The sequence below is a fragment of the Dama dama genome, chromosome 7 (genome assembly GCF_033118175.1).
Source record: "Dama dama isolate Ldn47 chromosome 7, ASM3311817v1, whole genome shotgun sequence".
Lineage (NCBI taxonomy): Eukaryota > Metazoa > Chordata > Mammalia > Artiodactyla > Cervidae > Dama > Dama dama.
Genome location: NC_083687.1, coordinates 31,000,141 through 31,025,954, shown reverse-complemented (window position 1 = coordinate 31,025,954; position 25,814 = coordinate 31,000,141). Strand labels below are relative to the sequence as shown.

General features: G+C 43.8%; 2 protein-coding genes across 2 annotated transcripts; both read left to right on the top strand.

The window, feature by feature from the left end:
* On the top strand, positions 1 to 960 carry LOC133059268 (olfactory receptor 6N2-like). Its single transcript, XM_061146264.1, has one exon. The coding sequence runs from the start codon at positions 1 to 3 to the stop codon at positions 958 to 960; it is 960 nt and encodes a 319-aa protein (XP_061002247.1).
* Positions 961 to 5,272: 4,312 nt separating this feature from the next.
* Positions 5,273 to 6,211, top strand: LOC133059101 (olfactory receptor 10C1). The gene has a single exon (XM_061146137.1). It carries the CDS (start codon positions 5,273 to 5,275, stop codon positions 6,209 to 6,211), a length of 939 nt encoding a protein of 312 aa, XP_061002120.1.
* The last annotated feature ends 19,603 nt before the right edge of the window (positions 6,212 to 25,814 follow it).

Sequence of the window (25,814 nt, the reverse complement as noted above, 5' to 3'; positions counted from 1 at the left end):
ATGGAGAGAGCCAACCGCACCTTGGTCACTCAGTTTGTGTTCGTGAGATTTTCCAACTCTCCACATTTGCAGCTGCTCTTCTTCTCCCTCTTCCTCCTGGTCTACCTCTTATCCCTGGTGGGCAATGGGCTCATTGTGCTCATTGTGGCCCTGGACGGGCGCCTCCACACCCCCATGTACTTCTTTATCTGCAACCTCTCCTTGGTAGAGCTCTGGTACACCACAGTCACCGTGCCAAAAATGCTGGCCAATTTTCTCAGTTCCCAAGGGGTCATCTCAGTTCCCAGCTGCATCACCCAATATTACTTCTTCTTCTCTTTGGCTGCCACAGAACTCTTCTTTCTCACCACCATGGCCTATGACCGCTATGCGGCCATCTGCCGACCACTCCACTACCCGCTGCTGCTCAGCCCTCAAATGTGTGGTATCCTGGCTGGCGTCTGCTGGTGTGTGGGATTCCTCTGCCCCATGTTCCCCTCATTCCTCCTTACACAGATCTCCTTCTGCACCCCCAACCAGATCAACCACTTCTTCTGTGATGCTGACCAGATTTTCCGCCTTTCTTGCACAGACACATATGCCATCCAAGCTGTGGGTTATGCTTTTAGCACTGTCATTATCCTAGGGGCCCTGGTCTTTACCATGGCTTCCTATGCCCACATCCTGGCCACAATTCTATCCATGGCCTCAGCTGCTGCTCGGCGCAAGGCCTTTTCCACATGCACAGCTCATCTTTCCGTGGTCACCATCTACTTTGGCACTCTCATATTCATGTATGTCCGCCCCACAGTTAAGTATGAGTCAAGTATCAACAAGATTGTGGCTATTTTCTACTCAGTCATCACTCCCCTTCTCAATCCTCTCATCTATACACTCCGTAACAAGGATGTCAAGGAAGCTCTGAAAGTCTTGGTGTCCCGGATGAAAAAGGTCTACCACTCAAGCAGGGAGACAAAGTGATGGAGCCACAGGAGAAGCAGAGAAAGCAAAGCTGGTGGGATATCCAGCAGAAAATAATTTCTAGTCATTGCATTTTACCAGTGCAAGGTAACTTTTTTAATCATTAAGCTTAGCTTTTTATTTTTTTTAATTTTTGGTTGCACTGTTTTCATTGCTTTGTGCAGCCTTTCTCTAGTTGCAACAATTAGGGGTTACTTTTGCCACTGCACTGGCTTCTCATGGCAGTGGCTTCTCTTGCTCTGGAGCACAAGCTCCAGGCACAGGAGCTTCAGTGGTTGCAATGTGTGAGCTCAGTAGTTGTGGCACACCCACTTTAGTTGCCCCAAGCATGAGGAATCTTCCCAGACCAGGGATTGAACAAGTGTCCCTGCATTGGTAGGCAGATTCCCATCCACCGTATGACCAGGGAAGTCTAATCATTAAGTCTATATATTTGCTCTGGGGAGTTATCCATGGCACATTTTAAGTGAAACAGTTGCACCTCCTGACACCCAGCGTGCGCATTTGCTGCCTGTTCCTTCCATTGCTCAGCTTCTCCAGAAGAGTAAATATTCTTGTGTTCATATAAGTGCTGGGAAATCACACAGGGTGTATAGTCTGTGCATCTGGGTTGGACATTGAGCTCCCTCACTTGCTATCGGGCAGGTAACCAAAGGACATCAAATCCTTTTTAGTTCTCTCAGAGAGTAGTTCTAATCTTCAGTTGACTTAATAACATGCAAAGCAGTGAACGTGCAAAGCCAAAGAATTGATGCTTTTGAACTGTGGTGTTGGAGAAGACTCTTGAGAGTCCCTTGGACAGCAAGGAGATCCAACCAGTCAATCCTAAAAGAAATCAGTCCTGAATATTCACTGGAAGGCCTGATGCTGAAGCTGAAACTCCAATACTTTGGCCACCTGATGGGAAGAACCAACTCATTGGAAAAGATCCTGATGCTGGGAAAGACTGAAGGCAAGTGGAGAAGGGGCCAACAGAGGATGAGCTGGTTGGATGACATCCCCAACACGATGGACATGAGTTTGAGTAGGCTCCGGGAGTTGGTGATGAACAGGGAAGCCTGGTGTGCTGCAGTCCATGGGGTCTCAAAGAGTCGGACATGGCTGAGCAACTGAACTGAAAGCAGTGAACAAGTGCTGGTTTATTAGATTACGTTGGTATGTGGTTTTCTTTCCTTGCAGTGCTATTATGAGCTGGACTGTGTGTGACCACATTCTCCGACCCAGAAAAATTCATATGTTGAAGCCCTAAGGATCCATGCCTCAGAATGAGGCTGTATCTGGAGACAGCATCTTTAAAGAGATGATTAAGGATAAATGAGGTACCTGGGATGGGGCTTAATCCAATGACTACTAGTATCCTTTTAAGAAGAGGCAACTAGGACACAGATACACAGAGGGAAAACCAGTGTCTTAATACATAGGAGAAAACAGACTTCTATAAGCAATGGGAGTAGACTCAGTAGAAATTAACCTTGCCAACACTTGGATCTCCAGACTCCAGAACTGTGAATTAATGAATCTCTTTATTTAATCCATCCCATCTGTGATACTTTGTTATAGCAACCCAAATAAACTTTGCCTGTTCTTTTCTTTTTTATTGAAGTTTAATTGATTTACAATGTTATGTTAGTTTCAGGTACACAGCAAAATTATTCATATATATATACTTTTTCAGATTCTTTTCCCTTAAAGGTTATTACAAAATACTGAGTACAGTTCCTTGTGCTATACAATAGATTCTTTGTAGGTTATCTATTTTACATACAGTAGTGTGTATATGTTAATAGCAAACTCCTAATTTTCCCTCCCCTCCTTTCCCCTTTGGTAACCATAAATCTGTTTTCTATGTCTGTGGGTGTATTTCTGTTTTGTATAGAGGTTCATTTGTATCATTTTTTAAATTCCACATATAAGCAATATTACATAATATTTGTTTTTGTCTGGCTTACTTTACTTAGTATGATAATCTCTAGGTCCATCCATATTGCTGCAAACTGCATTATTTCATCCCTTTTTTTGGCTGAGTAATATTCCTTTCTGTGTGTGTGTGTGTGTGTGTGTGTGTGTGTGTGTGTGTGTGTGCGTAATACATCTCCCATATCCATTCACCTGTTGATGGACACTTAGGTTTCCTCCATTTTTTGACAATTGTAAATAACGCTGCTACAATCACAGGTGCATGTATCTTTTTAGTGTTTTGATTCAGTTTGGTTTGGTTTGGTTTGGATATATACCCAGGAGTGGAACTGCTGGGTCATAGTTCTATTTGTAGTTTTTTCAGAAACCTCTGTACTGTTTTCCATAGTGGCTGAACCAGTTACATTCTCACCAACAGTGTACAAGAGTTCTCTTTCTCCATATCCTCACCAACATTTGCTGTTTGTATTCTTTTTGATTACAGCCATTCCAATAGATGTGAGGTGATATGTCATTGTGTTTCAGGTTTGCATTTCCCTGATAATTAACAATATTAAGCATCTTTTCATGTGCCTGATGGCCATCTGTATTTCTTCTTTGGAAATAATGTCTCTTCATCTGCCCATTTTTTAATTGGGTTAGTTTTTTGATATTATGGGAGAGCTAAGAAAAACAATAGCCCTGGACATTTTCTCTGATATGCTCTTGACAAGTCACCCTACAATTTCTGCAACCTAAGAAACAGACTTTAAAATAACACATTAATTGGTTTTGTGAAAAGGTCTTCCCTTTGGAAAGTCAAATATGCTTGGAGACTCAGGTCCTCAGAGACATGAAAGAGACACCAAATTGAACAGTACCTTCCTCGGGAGGGATCCACTGTGTAGGGAAAGGAGAAAATAAGCAAGTCATCAAAGACCATCTGCCTTTATCACTGGCTGTTTCTTCAAATAAAAAGACAGAATTCTGATAACATCTCCTGAAAAACACTGAAAGAGCCACTAAGGTGGAATGAACCAAGGACTTTCAAACTGCAAAAGGAAACCAGTGTGTGAGCTTGTATTTTTAATTGATGTTCTTGAATATGGTTTTATTTTTGCAAAGAATTTAGATTTATGCTTCTATTATATATCTGGGTGCATTTATATTTCTAGATTAAGTGTATTTTCACATTCATTGTTATTTGTAATGATATTTGTGTGTATATACAGTACATGATTTATTTGTGACCTTAGCTGATTCTAGCATCTGAGGCTATTGGGCTATTTTTCTGTGCTTGTGTTTAGAAATGTAATATGTTAGTGTGTGGATCTGTGAAGTTTACATATGTGGTTTGGATTTTTACATACATATTAAGATAAATAGAGATGAAGTTTGAGGGCTGTAAAATGCAGAAATAAGCAACCAGGAAGGATTTTGTCGCCTCCTTCCTGCGTATCTTTAAAAACTAGAGCAATTCTCACTCCTTTGGATAATTAACAGTTTAACTGCCTATAGGAGAGAGAATCTTTCTAATTTCTTCTCTCCCCTTTGAAAACCATGAAACTTATCTAATGGCAAACTGATGGGGAAAAAGAGAGAGAGAGAAAGAGAGGTTGAGTGGATCTGGTAACTGAAGAAAGAGCTGAAAGCAGGGGAAAACTATGTGAAAATTGTGTGAGAGGGGAGACAAATTGAGGGAATGGAAAAAGGAAACATGTGAAAGAAGGAAAGTAAAAGACAGACAGAAGGACTCAAAAAGGAAAAAACACAGAGGAAAATTCCGACTAAAACGGAATTTTTCATGCCCTCCCTGAACATGGAACACATCTGACTTTGAGGAGGGAAATATTTGCTGGGAGGGAAAATTCTGTCCCCAGCACTGTGGGAAGGATGGGCAAGGGAGTAAAGAGCAAAAAGGAGGCTAGAACGATCCAGCCTTCATCCCTGGAGTAACTGAAAACAGAATTCAGTGTGTTGTTACGAAAGGTGGGCACCACCGGGGAGAAGTCCGGTGAGGGAGTTAGGCACAGGGAGCATTATTCACCCAGGGTTCCAAGAGCCAGCAAGAGTCTAATAAGGACTCAAGACTGTGCTGCCTAAAAGGCCATGAAATTATAAAAGATGGGAAGTTCCAATGCTTAGCTCAGATACAAGAGGTCATCTTTTTTAAAATTTCAAATTTTGAAACAAGGTTTATTTATTTTTAATTGTTGGGCACACCCTGTGCCACCTGAGATCTTAGTTCCCCTACCAGGCGTGGAACCCGCATCCCCTGCACTGGAAGGAGGAGTCTTAAGCACCTGACGGACAGAGAAGTCCCAACAAGACGCCATCTTAGCCCACCTCACGATTCCATAATTGCAACTTTCCCTCGCCATTTCTTGCGTCCTTCATCAGAAGGGATTTGAGCAGGATGCCTACAAACACCTCCGTGGTGACTGAATTCGTTCTTGTCGGCTTCTCCAGCCTGGCCGACCTCCAGGGCTCCCTCTTCTCCTTCTTTCTCACCGTCTACCTGCTCACCGTGGCCGGCAACCTCCTCATCGTGGTGCTGGTCTCCGCTGACGCTGCCCTCCGGACCCCCATGTACTTCTTCCTTCGAAACCTCTCAACCCTGGAGATCGGCTACACGTCTGTCACGGTCCCCCTGCTGCTTCACCACCTCCTCACCGGTCAGCGCCGCATCCCTCGCTCTGGTTGTGCTCTCCAAATGTTCTTCTTTCTCCTTTTCGGTGCCACAGAGTGTTGCCTCCTGGCAGCCATGGCCTATGACCGCTACGCCGCCATATGCCAGCCCCTTCGCTACCCACTGCTGCTGAGCCAACGGACGTGCCTGTGTCTAGCTGGGTCAGCGTGGGCCTGCGGGGCACTGGTGGGCCTGGGCCACACCTCCTTTGTCTTCTCCTTGCCCTTCTGCGGCCCCAATGCCATCCCACACTTCCTCTGTGAGATCCAGGCTGTCCTGCAGCTGGTATGCGGGAACACCTCTCTCAACGAACTACAGATTATCCTGGCCGCTGCTCTCCTCATCCTCTGTCCCTTTGGCCTCATCCTGGGTTCCTACGGGCGTATCCTGGCTACTATCTTCCGGATCCCCTCTGCTGCTGGCCGCCTCAAAGCCTTCTCCACCTGCTCTTCCCACCTGGTGGTGGTGTGCCTTTTCTATGGCACCGCCATCTTTATCTACATCCGGCCGAAGGCCAGCTATGATCCCGCCAGTGACCCTCTTGTCTCCCTCTTCTATGCTGTAGTCACCCCCATCCTCAATCCCATCATCTACAGCCTCCGGAACGCTGATGTCAAGGCTGCCCTAAAGAGAACCATCCAGAAAATGGGGCCGGCAAAAATTTGACAAAGCGTCGTTGATGATGACCCCCATTCCCAGTCAGCCTCAAATCATCAAAGATCAAAGGGCGAGGAGGTGTGGTTCTTGGGAGAGGGCAGCTTGTCAAGGTGAAAATGTTATCTTAGAGAACTACTGGACTCAAAACCCCTCCTCCGACTTCAGCAACCCACGCACGCACACGCATTCAAACACTATTCTGCCTTCTCCTAAGAAACAGGAAAAATTTAGGATGGAGGATTAACTTTACAAGCCGAGCAAGTTGACAGTTGGGAAAACGTTGCAAATTGTCATCCTCATCAATGAAGGTAATAAAATTTCCAACCAGAGTAATGATCCTTGAAGTTATTTGACATTTGTAAATTCTAAGGTAAGGCATTTATTCTCTGGGTGGTCCTGCTGGTTAGTACTTAGCACACATAATTATACCTAAGTAAATCCATCACCAGGTAGAAAAAAAGCCCTTAAGAAGTGAGAGCAATGAAAAAAGTTTCAATAAAGATAATATTCTTATGAGAATCAGACTTCCCTGGTGGCTCAGCTTCTAAAGAATCCGTCTGCAATGCAGAAGACCTGGGTTCCATTCCTGGGTTGGGACGACCACCTGGAGAAGGGAATAGCTACCCACTCCAGGAGTGGTTAAGAGAATAGATTATAATGTCTGTAATTCAAGATCATAATTTTTCCAATTGATTACCTATGTTTTAATTTATTTTTTTTTATTATTATTATTTTTTTTTTCCCAGTGGGTTTTGTCATACATTGATATGAATCAGCCATGGATTTACATGTATTCCCAATCCCGATCCCCCCTCCCACCTCCCTCTCCACCCGATTCCTCTGGGTCTTCCCAGTGCACCAGGCCGGAGCACTTGTCTCGTGCATCCCACCTGGGCTGGTGATCTGTTTCACCATAGATAGTATACATGCTGTTCTTTTGAAATATCCCACCCTCACATTCTCCCACAAAGTTCAAAAGTCTGTTCTGTATTTCTGTGTCTCTTTTTCTGTTCTGCATATAGGGTTATCGTTATCACCTTTCTAAATTCCATATACATGTGTCAGTATGCTGTAATGTTCTTTATCTTTCTGGCTTACTTCACTCTGTATAAGGGGCTCCAGCTTCATCCATCTCATTAGGACTGGTTCAAATGAATTCTTTTTAATGGCTGAGTAATATTCCATGGTGTATATGTACCACAGCTTCCTTATCCATTCATCTGCTGATGGGCATCTAGGTTGCTTCCATGTCCTGGCTATTATAAACAGTGCTGCGATGAACATTCGGGTGCACGTGTCTCTTTCAATTCTGGTTTCCTCAGTGTGTATGCCCAGAAGTGGGATTGCTGGGTCATATGGCAGTTCTATGTCCAGTTTTTTAAGAAATCTCCACACTGTTTTCCAAAGCGGCTGTACTAGTTTGCATTCCCACCAACAGTGTAAGAGGGTTCCCTTTTCTCCACACCCTCTCCAGCATTTATTGCTTGTAGACTTTTGGATAGCAGCCATCCTGACTGGCGTGTAATGGTACCTCATTGTGGTTTTGATTTGCATTTCTCTAATAATGAGTGATGTTGAGCATCTTTTCATGTGTTTGTTAGCCATCTGTATGTCTTCTTTGGAGAAATGTCTGTTTAGTTCTTTGGCCCATTTTTTGATTGGGTCATTTATTTTTCTGGAATTGAGCTTCAGGAGTTGCTTGTATATTTTTGAGATTAATCCTTTGTCTGTTTCTTCATTTGCTATTATTTTCTCCCAATCTGAGGGCTGTCTTTTCACCTTACTTATAGTTTCCTTTGTAGTGCAAAAGCTTTTAAGTTTCATTAGGTCCCATTTGTTTAGTTTTGCTTTTATTTCCAATATTCTGGGAGGTGGGTCATAGAGGATCTTGCTGTGATTTATGTCGGAGAGTGTTTTGCCTATGTTCTCCTCTAGGAGTTTTATAGTTTCTGGTCTTACATTTAGATCTTTAATCCATTTTGAGTTTATTTTTGTGTATGGTGTTAGACAGTGTTCTAGTTTCATTCTTTTACAAGTGGTTGACCAGTTTTCCCAGCACCACTTGTTAAAGAGGTTGTCTTTTTTCCATTGTATATCCTTGCCTCCTTTGTCAAAGATAAGGTGTCCATAGGTTCGTGGATTTATCTCTGGGCTTTCTATTCTGTTCCATTGATCTATATTTCTGTCTTTGTGCCAGTACCATACTGTCTTGATGACTGTGGCTTTGTAGTAGAGTCTGAAGTCAGGCAGGTTGATTCCTCCAGTTCCATTCTTCTTTCTCAAGATTACTTTGGCTATTCGAGGTTTTTTGTATTTCCATACAAATTGTGAAATTCTTTGGTCTAGTTCTGTGAAAAATACCGTTGGTAGCTTGATAGGGATTGCATTGAATCTATAGACTGCTTTGGGTAGAATAGCCATTTTGACAATATTAATTCTTCCAATCCATGAACACGGTATGTTTCTCCATCTGTTTGTGTCCTCTTTGATTTCTTTCATCAGTGTTTTATAGTTTTCTATGTATAGGTCCTTTGTTTCTTTAGGTAGATATACTCCTAAGTATTTTATTCTTTTTGTTGCAATGGTGAATGGTATTGTTTCCTTAATTTCTCTGTCTGTTTTTTCATTGTTAGTATATAGGAATGCAAGGGATTTCTGTGTGTTAATTTTATATCCTGCAACTTTACTATATTCATTGATTAGCTCTAGTAATTTTCTGGTAGAGTCTTTAGGGTTTTCTATGTAGAGGATCATGTCATCTGCAAACAGTGAGAGTTTTACTTCTTCTTTTCCTATCTGGATTCCTTTTACTTCTTTTTCTGCTCTGATTGCTGTGGCCAGCACTTCCAACACTATGTTGAATAGTAGTGGTGAGAGTGGGCACCCTTGTCTTGTTCCTGATTTCAGGGGAAATGCCTTCAATTTTTCACCATTGAGGGTGATGCTTGCTGTGGGTTTGTCATATATAGCTTTTATTATGTTGAGGTATGTTCCTTCTATTCCTGCTTTTTGGAGAGTTTTAATCATAAATGAGTGTTGAATTTTGTCAAAGGCTTTCTCTGCATCTATTGAGAGAATCATATGGTTTTTATCTTTCAATTTGTTAATGTGGTGTATTACATTGATTGATTTGCGGATATTAAAGAATCCTTGCATTCCTGGGATAAAGCCCACTTGGTCATGGTGTATGATTTTTTTAATATGTTGTTGGATTCTGTTTGCTAGAATTTTGTTAAGGATTTTTGCATCTATGTTCATCAGTGATATTGGCCTGTAGTTTTCTTTTTTTGTGGCATCTTTGTCTGGTTTTGGAATTAGGGTGATGGTGGCCTCATATGATTACCTATGTTTTAACAGGAGAAGTATATCATCACTCTGAGCCTTAATCTATTTATCCATAAAATTTGCATAATAATAGAGTATTTCTTTGGGTTTGTTGAGGATTTATAGACTTGTTAAATAGGCAAGTTCAATGTCTCACACAAAATACATAAAAGTTTTTATTAGAGAGCTAGACAGATCCGTACAGAGGATAATATCCATTGCACATTGGGCACCTTTGCTGGGAGAGAGAAGGATCTTCTTGGAGTGTCAGTGACCTCCTGCACTAAGATTCAAAGGCGAGTGGAGGAAGAGACTCCACACCCATCAGAGACATAAAGACAACCAGGCCACTGTAGAGCAGATATAATGGCAAAGTTCAGGAGAGTCAGAGACACACAGAACAAAGAAATGAGATGAGCTGAGACCATCAGAAAACATGTCTCAGGGGCAAATTTTCAGTCATTAATTAAAAATACAATCCATACTCATTTTCTTATATGTAATACTTTATTCAGTTTTACAAGCATTTACTGAAGGCCTTCCATATGCCCACTGCTCTGCTTGGCACTGTGGTGAATACCAGAGAAATACAGGGTGGTGATTTTGCCCAGTTGGTGCTTACTAGCTGGTTGAGGAAATAATGCCCACTCCGGTGAATGTGGGCTTCCCTGGCGGTTCAGTTGATAAAGAATCCGCCTGCAATGCGGGAGACCTGGGTTCAAGCCCTGGGTTGGGAAGATCCCTTGGAGAAGAGAAAGGCTACCCACTTCAGTATTCTGGCCTGAAGAATTTCATGGTATAGTCCATGGGGTCACAAAGAGTTGGACATGACTGAGCACGTGCACACGCACGTGCACACACACACGCACACACACACCCCTGTGAAACCATCCCCACATGCATGACATGAAAGTATTCAAGCCCTTCAAAAGTTTTCTCAAGTCCTGTTTCAATTTCTCCCTTCTACCCCTCCACACATTGCTCATTCCCAAGCAACCTCTGATCAGCTTTATGTGGCTATAGATTATTTTGCCTTTTCTAGAGTTTTATATAAATGGAATCACAAAGTATGTACTCTTTTGTGACTTCTTTCATTCAGCACAATTAATTTGAAAGTCATCTATGTTGTGTGAATCAACAACTCATTTCTTTTTATTGCTGTTATTCCATTATACAAACATATGACAAAATATTTATCCGTTAACCTATTGGTGGAATTTTGGGTTGTTTTCAGTTTCTGGTTATTACAAATAAAGCTGCTCTGAACATTATGTACAAGTCTTTGTCTGCTTTTATTTCTCTTCAGTTAATATTTAGGTGTGGCTGAGGAAACCAGAATTGAAAAAGACATGTGTACTCCAATGTTCATCGCAGCACTGTTTATAATAGCCAGGAAATGGAAGCAACCTAGATGTCCATCAGCAGATGAATAGCTAAGAAAGCTATTCATATACACATATGAATGGTACATATACACATATGTACATATGTACATATACACAATGGAATATTATTCAGCCATTAAAAAGAATACATTTGAATCAGTTCTAATGAGGTGGATGAAACTGGAGCCCATTATACAGAGTGAAGTAAGCCAGAAAGAAAAACACCAATAGAGTATACTGACGCATATATATGGACTTAAGAAAGATGGTAACGATAACCCTGTATGCAAGACAGAAGAAGAGACACAGATGCATTGAACAGTCTTTTGGACTCTGTGGGAGAGGGCGAGGGTAGGATGATTTGGGAGAATGGCATTGAAACATGTATATTATCATATGTGAAATGACTCGCCGGTCCAGGTTCAATGCATGATACAGGGTGCTCGGGGCTGGTGCACTGGGATGACCCAGAGGGATGGGATGGGGAGGGAGGTGGGAGGGGGGTTCAGGATGGGAAACACATGTACACCCGTGGCAGATTCATGTCAATGTATGGCAAAACCACTACAATATTGTAAAGTAATTAGCCTCCAATTAAAATAAGTAAATTTATATTTAAAATTTTTTTTAAATTAAAAAAAAAATATTTAGGTGTGGAATAGCTGGATCATACAGAAAGTGTTTAACTTTTTAAAAAACTAATTAATCACCTTGCCCTGCTTGCATGACAACTAGTAAACTTAAAGCCAAATTTGTAAGTCATCTCCAGGAAATGTACATTCCCTCACAGTACACTTTTGAAATATTCACCTGATATCTGACATCACCTTATTTTTTCTATTCTGCTGTTTTCTTTGTTCAGTCTACCTCATCCTTACTTTGTGGATAATAGGTAAGGCTTGTTAAAGTTTTTCTAGAACAAGATCTAGGGTCATGAGCATAGAAAAGACAGCAGAGAGGAGGGCTGAAAGGAAAAGGGCTGAATCAAATGAGCTCTATGTCAGGTTCAAGCTCCACTATTCCATGCCAATTTCCCTGAGGACTTTCTGCTTCTTGTGGCTGATTCTTGGATAAAGAACCAAAAAGAAGATCTGGTAAATGCTCCCTCCCCACCATTGCTACCAAGGGATCTTGAACTACATTATGTATGTGTGTTAGTTGTTCAGTTGTGTCCAACTCTTTGCGACTCCATGGCTCCTCACCAGGCTCCTCTATCCATGGAATTCTCCAGGCAAGAATACTGGAGTGGGTAGTCATTACTTTCTCTGGGAGATCTTCCTGACTCAGTGATCGAACTTGAGTCCCCTGCATTGCAGGCAGACTCTTTAACCAGCTGAGCCACCAGGGAAGCTTGAATCTTGGCCAACACAAGCTGTCCCCTTCCGCCATGGCAAATACCACTCAAAATAGACAGCAAGTTTCTAAATTCTGAACTATGACCCCAGATATAAGAGAATTCACATTTCTATTTATTCATGTGGAGATTTCTAGCAGAGAGCAGATAAGCATATGTTCATCAGGAAAGAAGGAAAAGATACAGGGAGGAGCCAGTTATCAGAGAGATTTCTGGGTGGCCAGTGTCCATCATCACCCAAGGTTAAGGAATCTACTGACACACCTGAATCTGCTTCCCAAATCCAATGTGGCTTCTGTCCCATCTTTCTCATGGATACTCATCATATCTGGGAGCTGTGTCTAAGCAGCCAGTATCTCACCCACCTAGAAAATGTCATCTGAGGTTACTGTGTCTCACACAGGCCATCAGCCCTGTGTCTGGATGAGATCTCCCAAAGAGGGGCAGTCTCCTCAGCACCTACGGGGTTATTAGGAGGCAGTCCCAACATCGTGGTGGATTTGCACACCAGGCACATGCAAAAAACAGTAACACAGCTGCCTGACAAGGTGCCTGAAGCACACTTTTAAAGACTCATAAAAGCCCTTCCCTTTGAATCACAGGCAGTTTTTACTTCAGGAATTTCTGAAAAAGTAATCATTTCTCATTCACAGGTTAAGGTAGAGTTCTAAGAGCAAGACACTTCAGAACATGAAACCTAGACAGATGGAGAGGCCAAACAAAAATGAAGGGTCCGAGAACTTCCCTGGTGGTCCAGTGGTTGAGACTCTGCACTTCCACTGCAAGGGGGTACAGATTCCATTCCTGGTCAGGGAACTAAGATCCCACCTGTCATCCAGCCAAAATGTTAAGTAAATAAAAGGAAGGGTCTGGAAAGGTGGCCAAGTTCGACCTTGTTCACATCCCAGTGTGCCCTGGTCAACCGTAGGGCTTCTCCTGGGTAAGCCAGACTTCATCTGGGTTCTCTCATTTCCGTGCACTTTCTGAGCTTTTCCTGATGAACTAATGAAACAACAGACACTTTTATAACACGCCCCCTTGTGGTCAGGGACTGGTACAGATTACAATCTCCATCTCTTCAATACAGACTGAACAGACTGGAACACCCTAATCACCTTTGGTTTGGATATGGGTGGGAAAGTGCAGCGATGGAGCTGAGGGCTCTATACTACTGGCTTTTCACTAAACTAGGACAGTGGTTCTTAAAATGCAGTCTCCTAATCAGCAGGAACGACATCTCTCAGGAACGTAGGAATGTAAAATTATCAGGTGCCTCCCAGACCTACTGAATCAGGAATTCTATGGGTAAAATCCAGCTTAGAGACTAAAATTAGTAGTCTAGACCTCAGCTCAAGTGATACTTGCCACAGAATTTCAGGATCGGGTCTTGCTAGCCAGAATTCTGGAGATGATGCAGTTCTCTATTACAACCACAGGGTGGCAGACCAATCCTGACATCCTGATGTTCAATCTCTCAGTCCGCCTCTGCCTGAGTCCCCTTGGACGGCAGCACACCGGACTTCTGTGTCTTCCACTATTTGCCGGAGTTTGCTCAACTCACATCCATTGAGTAGATGATGTCATCCAACCATCTCATCTTCTGTCGTCCCCTTCTCGTCCTGCCTTCAATCTTTCCCAGCATCAGGGTCTTTTCCAATGAGTCAGCTCTTCGCATCAGGTGGCCAAAGTATTGGGAGTTTCAGCTTCAGCATCAGCCCTTCCAATGAATATTCAGGATTGATTTCCTTTAGGATGGAATGGTTGGATCTCCTTGCAATCCAAGGGACTCTCAAGAGTCTTCTCCAACACCACAGTTCAAAAGCATCAATTCTTCAGCGCTCAGTATTTTTTATTGTCCAGTTCTCACATCTATGCTGCTGCTAAGTCACTTCAGTCGTGTCCAACTCTGTGCGACACCATGGACTGCAGCCTACCAGGCTCCTCCGTCCATGGGATTTTCTAGGCAAAAGTACTGGAGTGGGGTGCCATTGCCTTCTCCATCTATACATGACTATTAAAAAACCATAGCTTTGACTATATGGACCTTTGTTGGCAAAGTACTCTCTGATTTTTAATATGCTATCTAGGTTTGTCACAGCTTTTCTTCCAAGGAGCAAGTGTCTTTTATTTCTTGCCTGCAGCCACTGTCTGTAGTGATTTGAAGCCCAAGAAAATAGTCTGTCACTGTTTCCATTGTTTCCCCATCTATTTGCCATGAAGTGATGGGACCGGATGCCATGATCTTCGCTTTTTGAATGTTGAGTTTTGCGCCAGCTTTTTCACTCTCCTCTTTCACTTTCATCAAAAGGCTCCTTAATTTCTCTTCTCTTTTTGCCATTAGGGTGGTGTGATCTGCATATCTGAGGTTATTGATATTTCTCCCAGCAATATTGATTCCAGCTTGTGCTTCATTCCAGTCTGGCATTTCCCATGATGTACTCTGCGTATAAGTTAAATAAGCAGGGTGACAATATGCAGCCTTGATGTACTCCTTTCCCAATTTTGAACCAGTCTGTTGTTCTACATGCATTTCTAAAAGTTGCTTCTTGACCTGCATACAGGTTTCACACGAGGCAGGTTAAGATGGTCTGGTAACCCCATATCTTTAAGAATTTTCCACAATTTGTTGTGATCCATACAGCCAAAGGCTTGTCATAGTCAATGAAGCAGAAGCAGATTTTTCTGGAATTCTTTTGCTTTTTCTATGATCCAGTGGATGTTGACAGTTTGATCTCTGGCTCCTCTGCCTTTTCTAAATCCAGCTTGTACCTTTGGAAGTTCTTGCTTCACATACTGTTGAAGTCTAGCTTGAAGGATTTTGAGCATGACCTTGCTAGGACGTGAAATGAGTGTAATTGTGTGGTAGTTAGAATATTCTTTGGCATTGCCTTTCTTTGGGATTGGAATGAAAACACCTTTTCCAGTCCTGTGGCCACTACCGAGTTTTCTAAATTTGTTGGCATATTGAGTGCAGCACTTTCATAGCATCATCTTTTAGGATGTGAAATAGCTCAGCTGGAATTCCATCACCTCCACTAGCTTTATTCATACTGATGCTTCCTAAGGCCCACTTGACTTCGCATTCCAGGATGTCTGGCTCTGGGTGAGTGATCACACCATCGTGGTTATTTGGGTCGTGAAGATCTTTTTTGTATAGTTCTGTGTATTGTTGCCACCTCTTCTTAAAATCTTCTGCTTCTGTTAGATCCATACCATTTCTGTCCTTTATTGTGCCCATCTTTGCATGAAATGTTCCCTTGGTGTCTCTAGGTTTTTTTAAGAGAGCTCTAGTCTTTCCCCTTCTATCATTTTCCTCTATTTCTTTGTATTGTTCACTTAAAAAGGCTTTCTTATCTCTCCTCACTATCCTTTGGAACTCCTGATATTTTGACCTAAAGTGTATAGTATGTAACGACATAGGGAAAGGCCTCTGCCCAGAACTTGGTAGGTTCCTGGAAAGTTCAGAATTAGAAAGTCAAAATGAAAGTATTTTTAAACCAGTGGTCAAATAATTCATCTAGAAAGAGAAGTGCTGGCTTCCACCAACCACAAGCTTTAAAATAATTTTCTTCCAGCGAAAAGACAGCTAATTGAAGGGAAAAGTCAGTGCACAAAGAAACATATAGGAAGTACCAACCTCCAGGAGGTGTATCCAGTGGAATTTGGTGATAACTTTCACCTCCAGAAAGTCTGATTTTCAGTTGGAGGACTGAGCAAAGAATGGGATTGCTACTCTTACCATATCACCTCTGACACCTCTTCAACTAGAAAAAATCAAGTGCTGAGAGGAAACTGGGCCGCTAACTCTCCACCACCAGTTCCCCTATGTTTGACTTCTATCCCCTGTTTTGAGTTCTATTTAAACACAAAAAGTGCTGTTTGTTTGGCTTTTTTAATTGCTAGTCACACAGACTCCCACCACATCCTGCCTTCCTGCACTTAGGCAGGAAGTTGCACCAGTGAAGCAGAATACAATTCTAAAGAAAACAACACAACCCCGTAACACCAAAATTCAGAACTCTGAAAATCAAAAGATTTGGGTGAGGGAGGAGGAGCAAGTTGACCATGGGCTGGTGCAAATGAGAACACTTGGACTGCAGGGCTCAGGTCATTTGGGAGGTGAAAATATTTCAAGGAACCTCTTCAAAAGGGGGCCACCTTCTTCTCCCTCTTTATCTTCTCCCATGAGATAAACCAGGGGCTCCAACAAGTGAGAGTAAAAACCTTAGAAAATAAGATAATGTAAGTTAGATGAGAAAACTCTACAAACAGATTTAACCTGAGCACATACCACCTGCCCCGTACCTTCTGCTCCCGGATCATTCCCTAAGGACCCAGGGATTTGCTGTCTGATGCTCTCTAGGATTTCTTACACTTATGGGATGGGGCATGGAAGACACTGAATAGGCAGGAAGGACCTAGGCCTGCTTAGAAACTCTACTTAGTAACCATCAACCCCAGAGATTTGCCTGAAGGCCACTCAGTTCAATTTAGTTACCCAGTCATGTCGGACTCTTTGTGACCCCATGGACCGCAGCACGCCAGTCTTCCCTGTCCATCATCAACTCCCAGAGCTTACTCAACTCATGTACATCAAGTCAGTGATGCCATCCAACCATCTCATCCTCTGTCATTCCCTTCTCCTCCCGCCTTTAATCTTTCCCAGCATCAGGGTCTTTTCCAATGAGTCGGTTCTTCACAACAGGTGACCAAAGTATTGGAGTTTCAGCTTCAGCATCAGGCCTTCCAATGAATATTCAGGACTGATTTCCTTTAGGATGGACTAGTTAGATCTCCTTCAGTCTAAGGGACTCTCAAGAATCTTCTCCAACACCACAGTTCAAAAGCATCAGTTCTTTGGTGCTCAGCTTTCTTTATAGTTCAACTCTCACATCCATACATGACTACTGGAAAAACCATAGCTTTGACTAGATGGATATTTGTTAGCAAAGTAACGTCTCTGCTTTTTTTTTTTTTTAATGTCTCTGCTTTTTAATATGCTGTCTAGGTTGGTCATAGCTTTTCATCCAAGGAGCAAGCATCTTTTAATTTCATGGGTGCAGTCACCATCTGCAGTGATTTTGGAGCCCAAACAAAAAAAAAAAAAACTCTCTCACTGTTTCCATTGTTTTCACATCTATTTGCCATAAAGTCAAGGAGGAAAACAGAACAGGCTCTATCTTGAAAGCAGGACTCCATCTTGGGCCGGACTGTGGACTTTGAGCTATATACCCAGTATCTATGGAAACGACATACCAACTGGAAAACCAGGCCCCCAGAAGGAAGAGCCCCAGGGCTCTCTGTAACCTAAAAAAATACCCTAATTATCTGGGTAACCAAATAGAATCATACATTCTATAATGCTTATTGGAGTATGACCACAGGCCTATTGCTAATTGTCCACTGTTAACTTCCTAGGCTTAGGGCATATGAATCACGGATAAACTTTGATTGTATCTTTCTTTTTCCTTTGTTCAGACTAGTTTCAGGGAATTTGGGGAGGCGGGTTTGTGCATGTACACTTAGGGTATATAAGGTTTTCACAAAAACTGGTGGGGGTCCTTGGCTAAGAGGAGACTCTGTCTTGGGCTCGCCGGTGTAATAAACTGCACTCCACTATCTGCATTGTCCTTCTGAGAGAGTTTGTTTCCTGGAACTCGTGGCTACAACAAAGTGATGGGACCTGATACCATGATTTTAGTTTTCTGAATGTGAGTTTTAAGCCAACATTTTCACTCTCTTCTTTCACTTTCCTCAAGAGGCTCTTTAGTTCTTCTTCACCCTGAGAAAAGGCAAAACCCTGGTTGTTGTTGTTCAGTAGTTCAGACGTGTCTGACTCCTTGCGACCCCATCACCGCAGCATGCCAGGCTTCCCTGTCCTTCACCATCTCCCAGAGCTTGCTCAAACTCATGTCTGTTGGGTCAGTGCTGCCATCCAAGCATCACATCCTCTATCATCCCTTCTCCTCCTGCCTTCAATCTTTCCCCAGCATCAGAGTCTTTTCCAGTGAGTCCATTGTTCGCATCAGGTGGCCAAAGGCTTGCAGCTTCTGGACGTGATGAGTTTGGATTTAGGACTGAAGCTCCTGCCGCCCCCACCCCAGCTCCCCACACCCCTGTCGCGCAGCCTTAGGGCTTCTCGCGCATATGGACCCTGCGGTGCGCGACCATCTGCTGAAGCCCTGGTCGTAGCCATCCCCAGCTACAGGTGCGGGATGAGGTGCGAGCTCCTTGCCATCCCGCCACTTGTCTTGCCGGGCTTCTTGCCAGTGGGGACGCGCCTGGGCGGAACGAGGTTGGCGCGGTGGCTGAAACACTTGGTACAATCCGCGCAATTGTGGGGCCTCTTTCCACCGTGGATGAGCTGGTGCCAGATCTTGGCTAAGGCAGAAATGTTAGGGGAAGCACACTGATTGAAACCGCCCACCCTGGCCAGGCACCATAGTAACCATTTGCATGAGTTGTTTTATGACAGGAGATCCTGATAAGGAATACGGAACTAATAAGCCACCACCAGCCGGAAGAGTTCGGGAAAGGTCGAGAGGAGACACTACCTGTCCGTCCACTTCCCAGAATCCCTCTTGCTAGCATCCATCTTGGCTGAGCGATGCCTGCGCCACCAGGAAAGACTCTGAATTAGAATGATTGGCCAAAGACCACCCGGAAACTAATCCCATCACCATAAAACCCAAGACTGCGAGCCACGCGGCAGAGCAGTTCTTCTGGGTTCCCTTACCCTCCTGCTCTCCACCCAGGTGCCCTTTCCCAATAAAATCTCTTGCTTTGTCAGCACATGTGTCTCCTCGGACAACTCATTTCCGAGTGTTAGACAAGAGCCCAGTTTTGGGCCCTGGAAGGGGTCCCTCTTCCTGCAACAGAAACACTTGTCGAAACTCACTGCCGTGGTAGGGCTGCTGGCCCCTGTGGATGCGCCGGTGCGCGAGCATGATGAGATGCGGCCAAAGCTGCGGGTGCCCTGCGGGCAGGGCAGCTCAGCGGCGTGCATGCACTGCCGATGTCCCGTGTCCTCGGCAACTCAAGAGATTTGAGGCCAAAGCGCTCCACGGACTGCGCGCAGCAGAAAGGAGCCTCCCCATGCTGCCTGCAGCAGTGACACGTCGGATCTGAGCTCCAGCTCAGGCTCTGATTGAGATGTGGACCTGGAAAAGCTTCTCCTCCCTGGGGCTGCGCTGTTGGCGGTTAGTTTGGACGGGCGGCTGACGCCCTTGCCCCGCCGCGGGCATTGGTAAGGCTTGCGCGGGTCTGGAGCAGAAAAGGGTCATCAGCGAGAGTCGATGGCAGTGCAAAGGGTCAGTTCCTTGCCCTCTAACGGGCACCAGTAGAGAACCTTATCAGAAGGCTCCTCGGAGACCTCATCCCCACTGACAGAACTGGGGAAAGGAGTCCCTGCCTCACAGACCTCCTGGGCTCGCTAGGGATTTCACGATGTCGCCTGTAGGGGAAAGCAGAGGCCAGGGTTCTAGATGGGTGGAAATGAAGTGCAGCGCAAATTGGCAGATTGGAGCCTTAGTACTGAGGCTAATATTGACCCATGGAGCAAATCACTCAGGATCTCTAACTAAGCCTTCTTCCTCATCTGTAAAATGGGGGAAATAAGACATACTTAACAGGTCTGTATGATTATAAAGCTGTTAAATAAATACGTGCTGAATGGAGCACTTGGAAAGGGGAAGGTGTCCAGGGTTACTTCAGACTCCATGGTCTGGATTCTCGCTTCATGAAACTCAGACATTTCAAAAAGAAAGCAAATAAAAGGTTGTTTCTACTTGGTCTTAGTAGATTTAATTTCCTGATTCTACCTGACTTACCATTATTTAGGGGTTAGGGAGGTTAAGGTGGAGGGGAAATTGTTAAATATCTGAGTGAGGCAAGCACTCAGCAAATACTCTCACCACCACCAACAACAACAACAAAAAACTGTACAGATTTGTCAAAAACAATAATGGGAGGGCTCTAGAAATTGACCAAATGCACCTATCGACTTAAAAAATATTCACAACCTAAAACTTGAGCTTTGTTTTACTCAGTGGGAATTTTTGGGACTTAAGCCCAGGAGAGATCATCTCAAGTGACCCTGAGAGAACTGCTCTGAGGAGCTGATGGGAAGAAGCCAGGTTTTATAGAAGTCTTGCAACAAAGAGCAGATAGTCTAAATATCAAAAGATTATTGTTAATTAAAGAAAATGAGATATCTCAAGTTAAGGAATTTAGCACTTTTCTATGTATGGGAGGATGCAAGAAAGAATCTGGGCTAACTGAAATCATTCCTTTCATATCCATCTCAGCTGTCCAGGGCCAGCATCTTGTGTTTTTCACATCCTGAGCTCCCTTGGGCTCACTGTAGGGAGTGGCTGCAACCTGATGGCTATTAGATCTCAGGTATTCTTCTCCTTCCTGGATGCCTTTAGGCTCACATTGGAGGTCTGGAATCACTGACGACTGTGGACTGTGACATCATTGTTCACTAATATGGCAGGAAATATTCCATTTCTCACATCCAGCAATTTGAGAAATCTTTATTCAAGAATATTTTCCTAAACTTTAGCAAGAACCCTTTTAGGCTGGAGTTTCTCCTTTCACCCACCCAATCCAGCAAGGCAAGGATTAAAATACAATGAGATCTGGGTGTTAGGGCTATGAAGTACTGACAGCTGAAACTCTCTTAAAGGACTCAGAGAGAGCTGTAAGCTGCATATAAACCCAGCAGATGAGAAGCCATATGGGTGGGGAGTTGGGGGCAGGGGGAGGACATGCAGAATAACCATTTTATGATGAGGAGGTCTCCAAGGAAAAGAGAGTCCAGACACCCTCACTCTTCCCAGAAGAAACTCACAGCCACCTCCTCAAATGTCAGCAACCCTGGAATAGCATGAGAGCCCAAGGATGAGATACACAAGGGCTGAAGGACAAGAAAGGACATTCAAATATGAAGAGGAAGCAGGATTCAAAGACACAGAGAGGAGGATGACATAAGGAGCAGATAAAGGCAGAGTGACCTGAACCAAGAGGACCAAATGAACTAGGTGGCCAGCACTGCTTAATAAACATAACTCCAGCATCAAGGAGTCAATAGGGCATCTGAGCAGAAAAATGGGCTTATCTGGTCTAATCCCATCATTTGGAAGATGAGAAAACAAAGGCATAGAGAGACTTAAATGTGTCCATGATCACAAACCTACCTAGTGCAGAATCAGAATCCTAGGTCTCCTTTGGCCCTACCAAGTTCTCTGGCCATTGTGATCTTGCCTCTACATACAAGCTGAATGAACAAATGAATGCATCCTGCCCACCTGGTTTCATCATAAGACAAGTCAGAGCTTTGGGTTCAGAGAAAATTGAAACAGTCAAGCTTGTGAGATGGAGTAAAAGGAAAGAGATGGCTGAGTACTAGCCCAAAGAGCAAAAAGGAAAAGGAACACAGAGTCACCACAAAAGTAGAAAAGAGGAAGAGGTAGAAGAAAAGACAAGGGGGAAGTCAAGAGGCCACATTCTCCCCTGAACCCCACTTGCAAAGTGCACGGATGTCACAGTTAGTCTGTGGAGGATGAAGATAGGGGAAAATTAAGCTGGGAAGGCCATTAGAGATCCCATTCTTGAGGGTATCACCCCCCCACTCCATTCTGCCTCCCTGAACCTGACACCTAGGAGCTATCACCCCTATCCACATCCTGCTCTATTCTCGGATCCTGCCCCTGCCCACAACAACCCCTGGCCCTCCTCTTCACCTCCCACTGCCCTTTCCCTCAGCCTTCCTCTTCCCAGCCTCTCTCCCCTGACTTTCCCTCCCTTAACTTCCTCATCCCCAGAGGACCCACCCTCTTAAGTGCCTCCCGCTCATAGGCATCCGCTCAGGAAGTGGCCTCCGCCCCTCACTCTGCAGAACAAGGTGGGTGGTGACTGGGATAGGAAAAGGAGGGCTGCAGGCAGGGTGACCCGCTGGTGGAGAAGAGAAGGACCACCACAACAGCCCAGAGGAAAACCCACTAGCTCACAGGGAAATTGGTGTCTGGGCTCCCTAGGCCAGCCTCTTTTAGGAGCCATGGAGCAGCGCGCTCATGCATGGATCTCACCTCCCCAGCCTGCATTCCCGGATCCCCCTGCTTCTCCTCCTCCCCAGGCTCTCTGGGATTCACAGATCAGGGTTGCAGGGAAGGACTGGAGAGCCTGGCAGTAGAGGATCTCCTTTGGGGGCCAGGAAAGAGACGTAGGAAGCAGGAGTGGGTGAGGAATAGAGACAAAGGCTTCAGCTCAGTTCAGAAAACAGGAGTGGGTGCTCACTCTGTTCACTGGCAGCCTCTCTATCTCTCTAGGGTGTGTGCTTTCACTGTCAGGGTCAACTGGGGAAGAGGAGAGGAAAGTGGGAGAAACTCAGGTGCCATGGGGCTGAGAAACAGGAGCGCTGGGTCCTCCAGAGATGTTGGACCAGGGATGCAACCCAAGTCCCCTAAATTGGCAGGCAGATTCTTAACCACTGGACCACAGGGGAAGCCCTATAATGAAATGAAATGCAGAAGGTGAAAAAGATTGTTTGTTTTTGCAAATTCTAAAGGCTGTGGGAAGTGGAAAGAGGCTTGGAAAGGCTTCCTGGAGGAGGTGATGCTTGTTTTGAAGCTGGAGGGGTGGGGAGGAATGAAGTCAGTGCAAGGGGACAAGGAGGGCATTCCTTCAAGCGAAGATAGAGAGGTGGGGATGCACAGAGAGTCACCCAACCCCACCAATGCAGCAAGTTTATGTGAGAAAAAGCAGAACACGTGCTGGGCTTGGAAACTTGAGGCAGGATTCTTGAAGCCTTGAATGCCAGACCTCAGACTACTGGCTCTATCTGGGAAGGGGGCACTGGAGAAAGTCACGTACTTCTCTAAACTTCCAACACTCTTATGGAGGCAGGAATCATTTAAGTTAAATTCAAGATGAATAAAAGGACTCTGAAAGATCATGAGAGACATGGAGAGAAGATCAAAGGGACCATGGTGAAGGTTTCTGTCTTCAAGTGTTTTCACTAGGTCCCCAAAAGAGGCAGCTTACAGAATGGGAGGAAACATTTGTAAACCATATTATCTGATAAGGGGTTAATATTCAAAACAAAAACATATACAACTCATTAGCAAAATAAATTCAATTAAATAATTGTCAAAGGACTCGAATAGATATTTTTCAGGAAAAAAAAATATCTGATTAAAAAATGGACAAAAGATCTGAGTAGATGTTTTTTCCAAAGATATAAAAAAGGCTACCAGGAACATGAAAAGGTGCTTGACGTCACTAGTCATCAGGGAAATGCAACTCAGAACCACAATGAGAGGGGACTGGACTTCCCTGGTGGTCCAGTGGTTAAGAATCTGCCTTTCAATGCAGGAAACACGGGTTCAATCCTTGGTCTGGGAAATAAGATCCCACATGCCTCGGAGAAATTAAGCTCGAGTGCCACAAATAAAGAACCAGCACACCACAACTAAGACCCATCACAGACCCCCCCCAAAAAAACATAATGAGATATCACCTTACACTCATTACAACAGCTATCATCAAAAAGACAAGAGAGAGAACTAGTGTCAGTGAGGATGTGGGGAAGAGAACCCTGGTGTGCTGTTGGTGGAGATGTAAAGTGGTACATACATATGTGTGTGTTTCAAAGGAAAACAAAGTGGGTGAGGTGGGAAATGACAGCAACGAAGAATGTTGGGGGTAAAGCTGATGAAGTGAGAGCCGAATCTGCGTTCAAAACTGAGGATGAAAAAAAAAACTGACGATGACGTCATCAAATATCCAACATCTCCCACAGGTCAGGGTTGCTATCTACGTTTTACAGATGGTGACATCAAGAATCACTGAGGTCGAACAGCTGACTGAAGGTCACCCAGCAGAGAATGAAATCCTAAACCAGTTAAAAATTAAGAGTAGCAATGATGTGAGAAGGAATCATGCTGCCTCTGGCTTCCACACACTGCCAGTGACACTCTACCCAAAAGGACTGTTCCCTCTAGTATTTTCCCTTGCCTACCCTGGGAAAGCTCTATCTCCAGACACCTCCATACAAAGGACTAATTATGGGAGAGGGTCATAGAGTCCCCCGAGCTCCACCCTCTCTCTAAATAACAGGAACCCGTTAATTCCCAGGCTCCTTCCTCATTCTCTGCAACTGCTCTGCCCTTAAGAATCGGGACAGACTTTTTTTTTCTATATTTTAAAAACATTTTAATGTTTTTTGTTTCTTTGTTTGTTTTAAATACATAAAGAATCAAATCTAATAAAGTGGAATATGGACTTTTTCTATTTTTTAAAAAATATTTTTATGCTTCTTTTTTTTGTTTCTAACACATAAGAATCAAATCTAATAAAATGAGATGTGGGCTTTTTTTCATTTTTTAAAAAGCATTTTTAAGGAAAGACATCTTTGCTACCACCACCAGCTAATACTGATTTGCCATCACCACAAGGGCCAGGTCCTCACCTTGTCTAAACCTCATTACAGGGTTCTCCAGGAACCTGCATCACCACCTCTACCTGGATCTCAATGTATCCCAGGACTTAGGGGGCTTCTTGCCCCAGGACATTCTATTCATTCCTCTGCTGACTAGCAAGAATCACACACCCTAAGTCTTCTTCCCTAAGGTAACTGCTCTGATCTCAGGCACCCATTCCAGAAATCAATAGTCATGTGACTTGGCCTTTCTTTCATCCCTCCCCGGGCCACTTCAAACCCAGAGAATCCAGAGCAGGAACAAGAGACCAGCCTCTCATCTGTAAGCTGAAGGCCTAAACATCAGTGCCAAAGAATAAGACATGAAGGTAGGCTTATTACCACATCCCACTTTTTAAAAATGGTCTTATGGATGAGGGGTGCATTCTAGAACACCAAATGATGTGTGAGGACACGTTAGAATATTTTTTATGACATATTTGTGTTCTGGATGCTTGAGGGGGATTATGGGGTGTTTGTGTGTGTGTACAAACATCTCTGAGCTACGTGTTTGGGAATTTGTGTGTACCTGCAGTAAAGATGTCTGTGCAATTTTACCACTGTGTGCCTGTTTTCAGAGTTTGGTGGGTTTGCAAAAGAATGTCTTAAGGCTTGCCTAGGTGAACTGTTGTGTGTCTATGTAGCCACAGAATTAGAAAATTTGACTTTTTATAACTCAATGTCCCTAACGCCATTGAACCATAAGCCTGAATGTCAGTTTTCACACTTTTTTCATCTCTGATATGACTATAATATTATCCAGAAATAAAGGTAAATCTTTGTATGGAATTTTATCCATCACAGTCCTTAGCATATTAGAGCCTGGTTCATTTATAAAAGCAAGGATCCCCAGATTAATCAGGTTTGGGTTGAAATCCTGAGAGGCATTTACAAACTATGACTTTTAGCAAGTTATTTAACCTCAATTGCCCTCCTCTCTTACTGTATAAAATGAGGGTATTATCTAATTTTTCACATAAGGTCAGAGTGAATATATGAAAAGGGATATAAATTCACACACCAGTTTTGTCCTTACCTAGTGTAGGAACCCTCTAAAAACCTATTTCC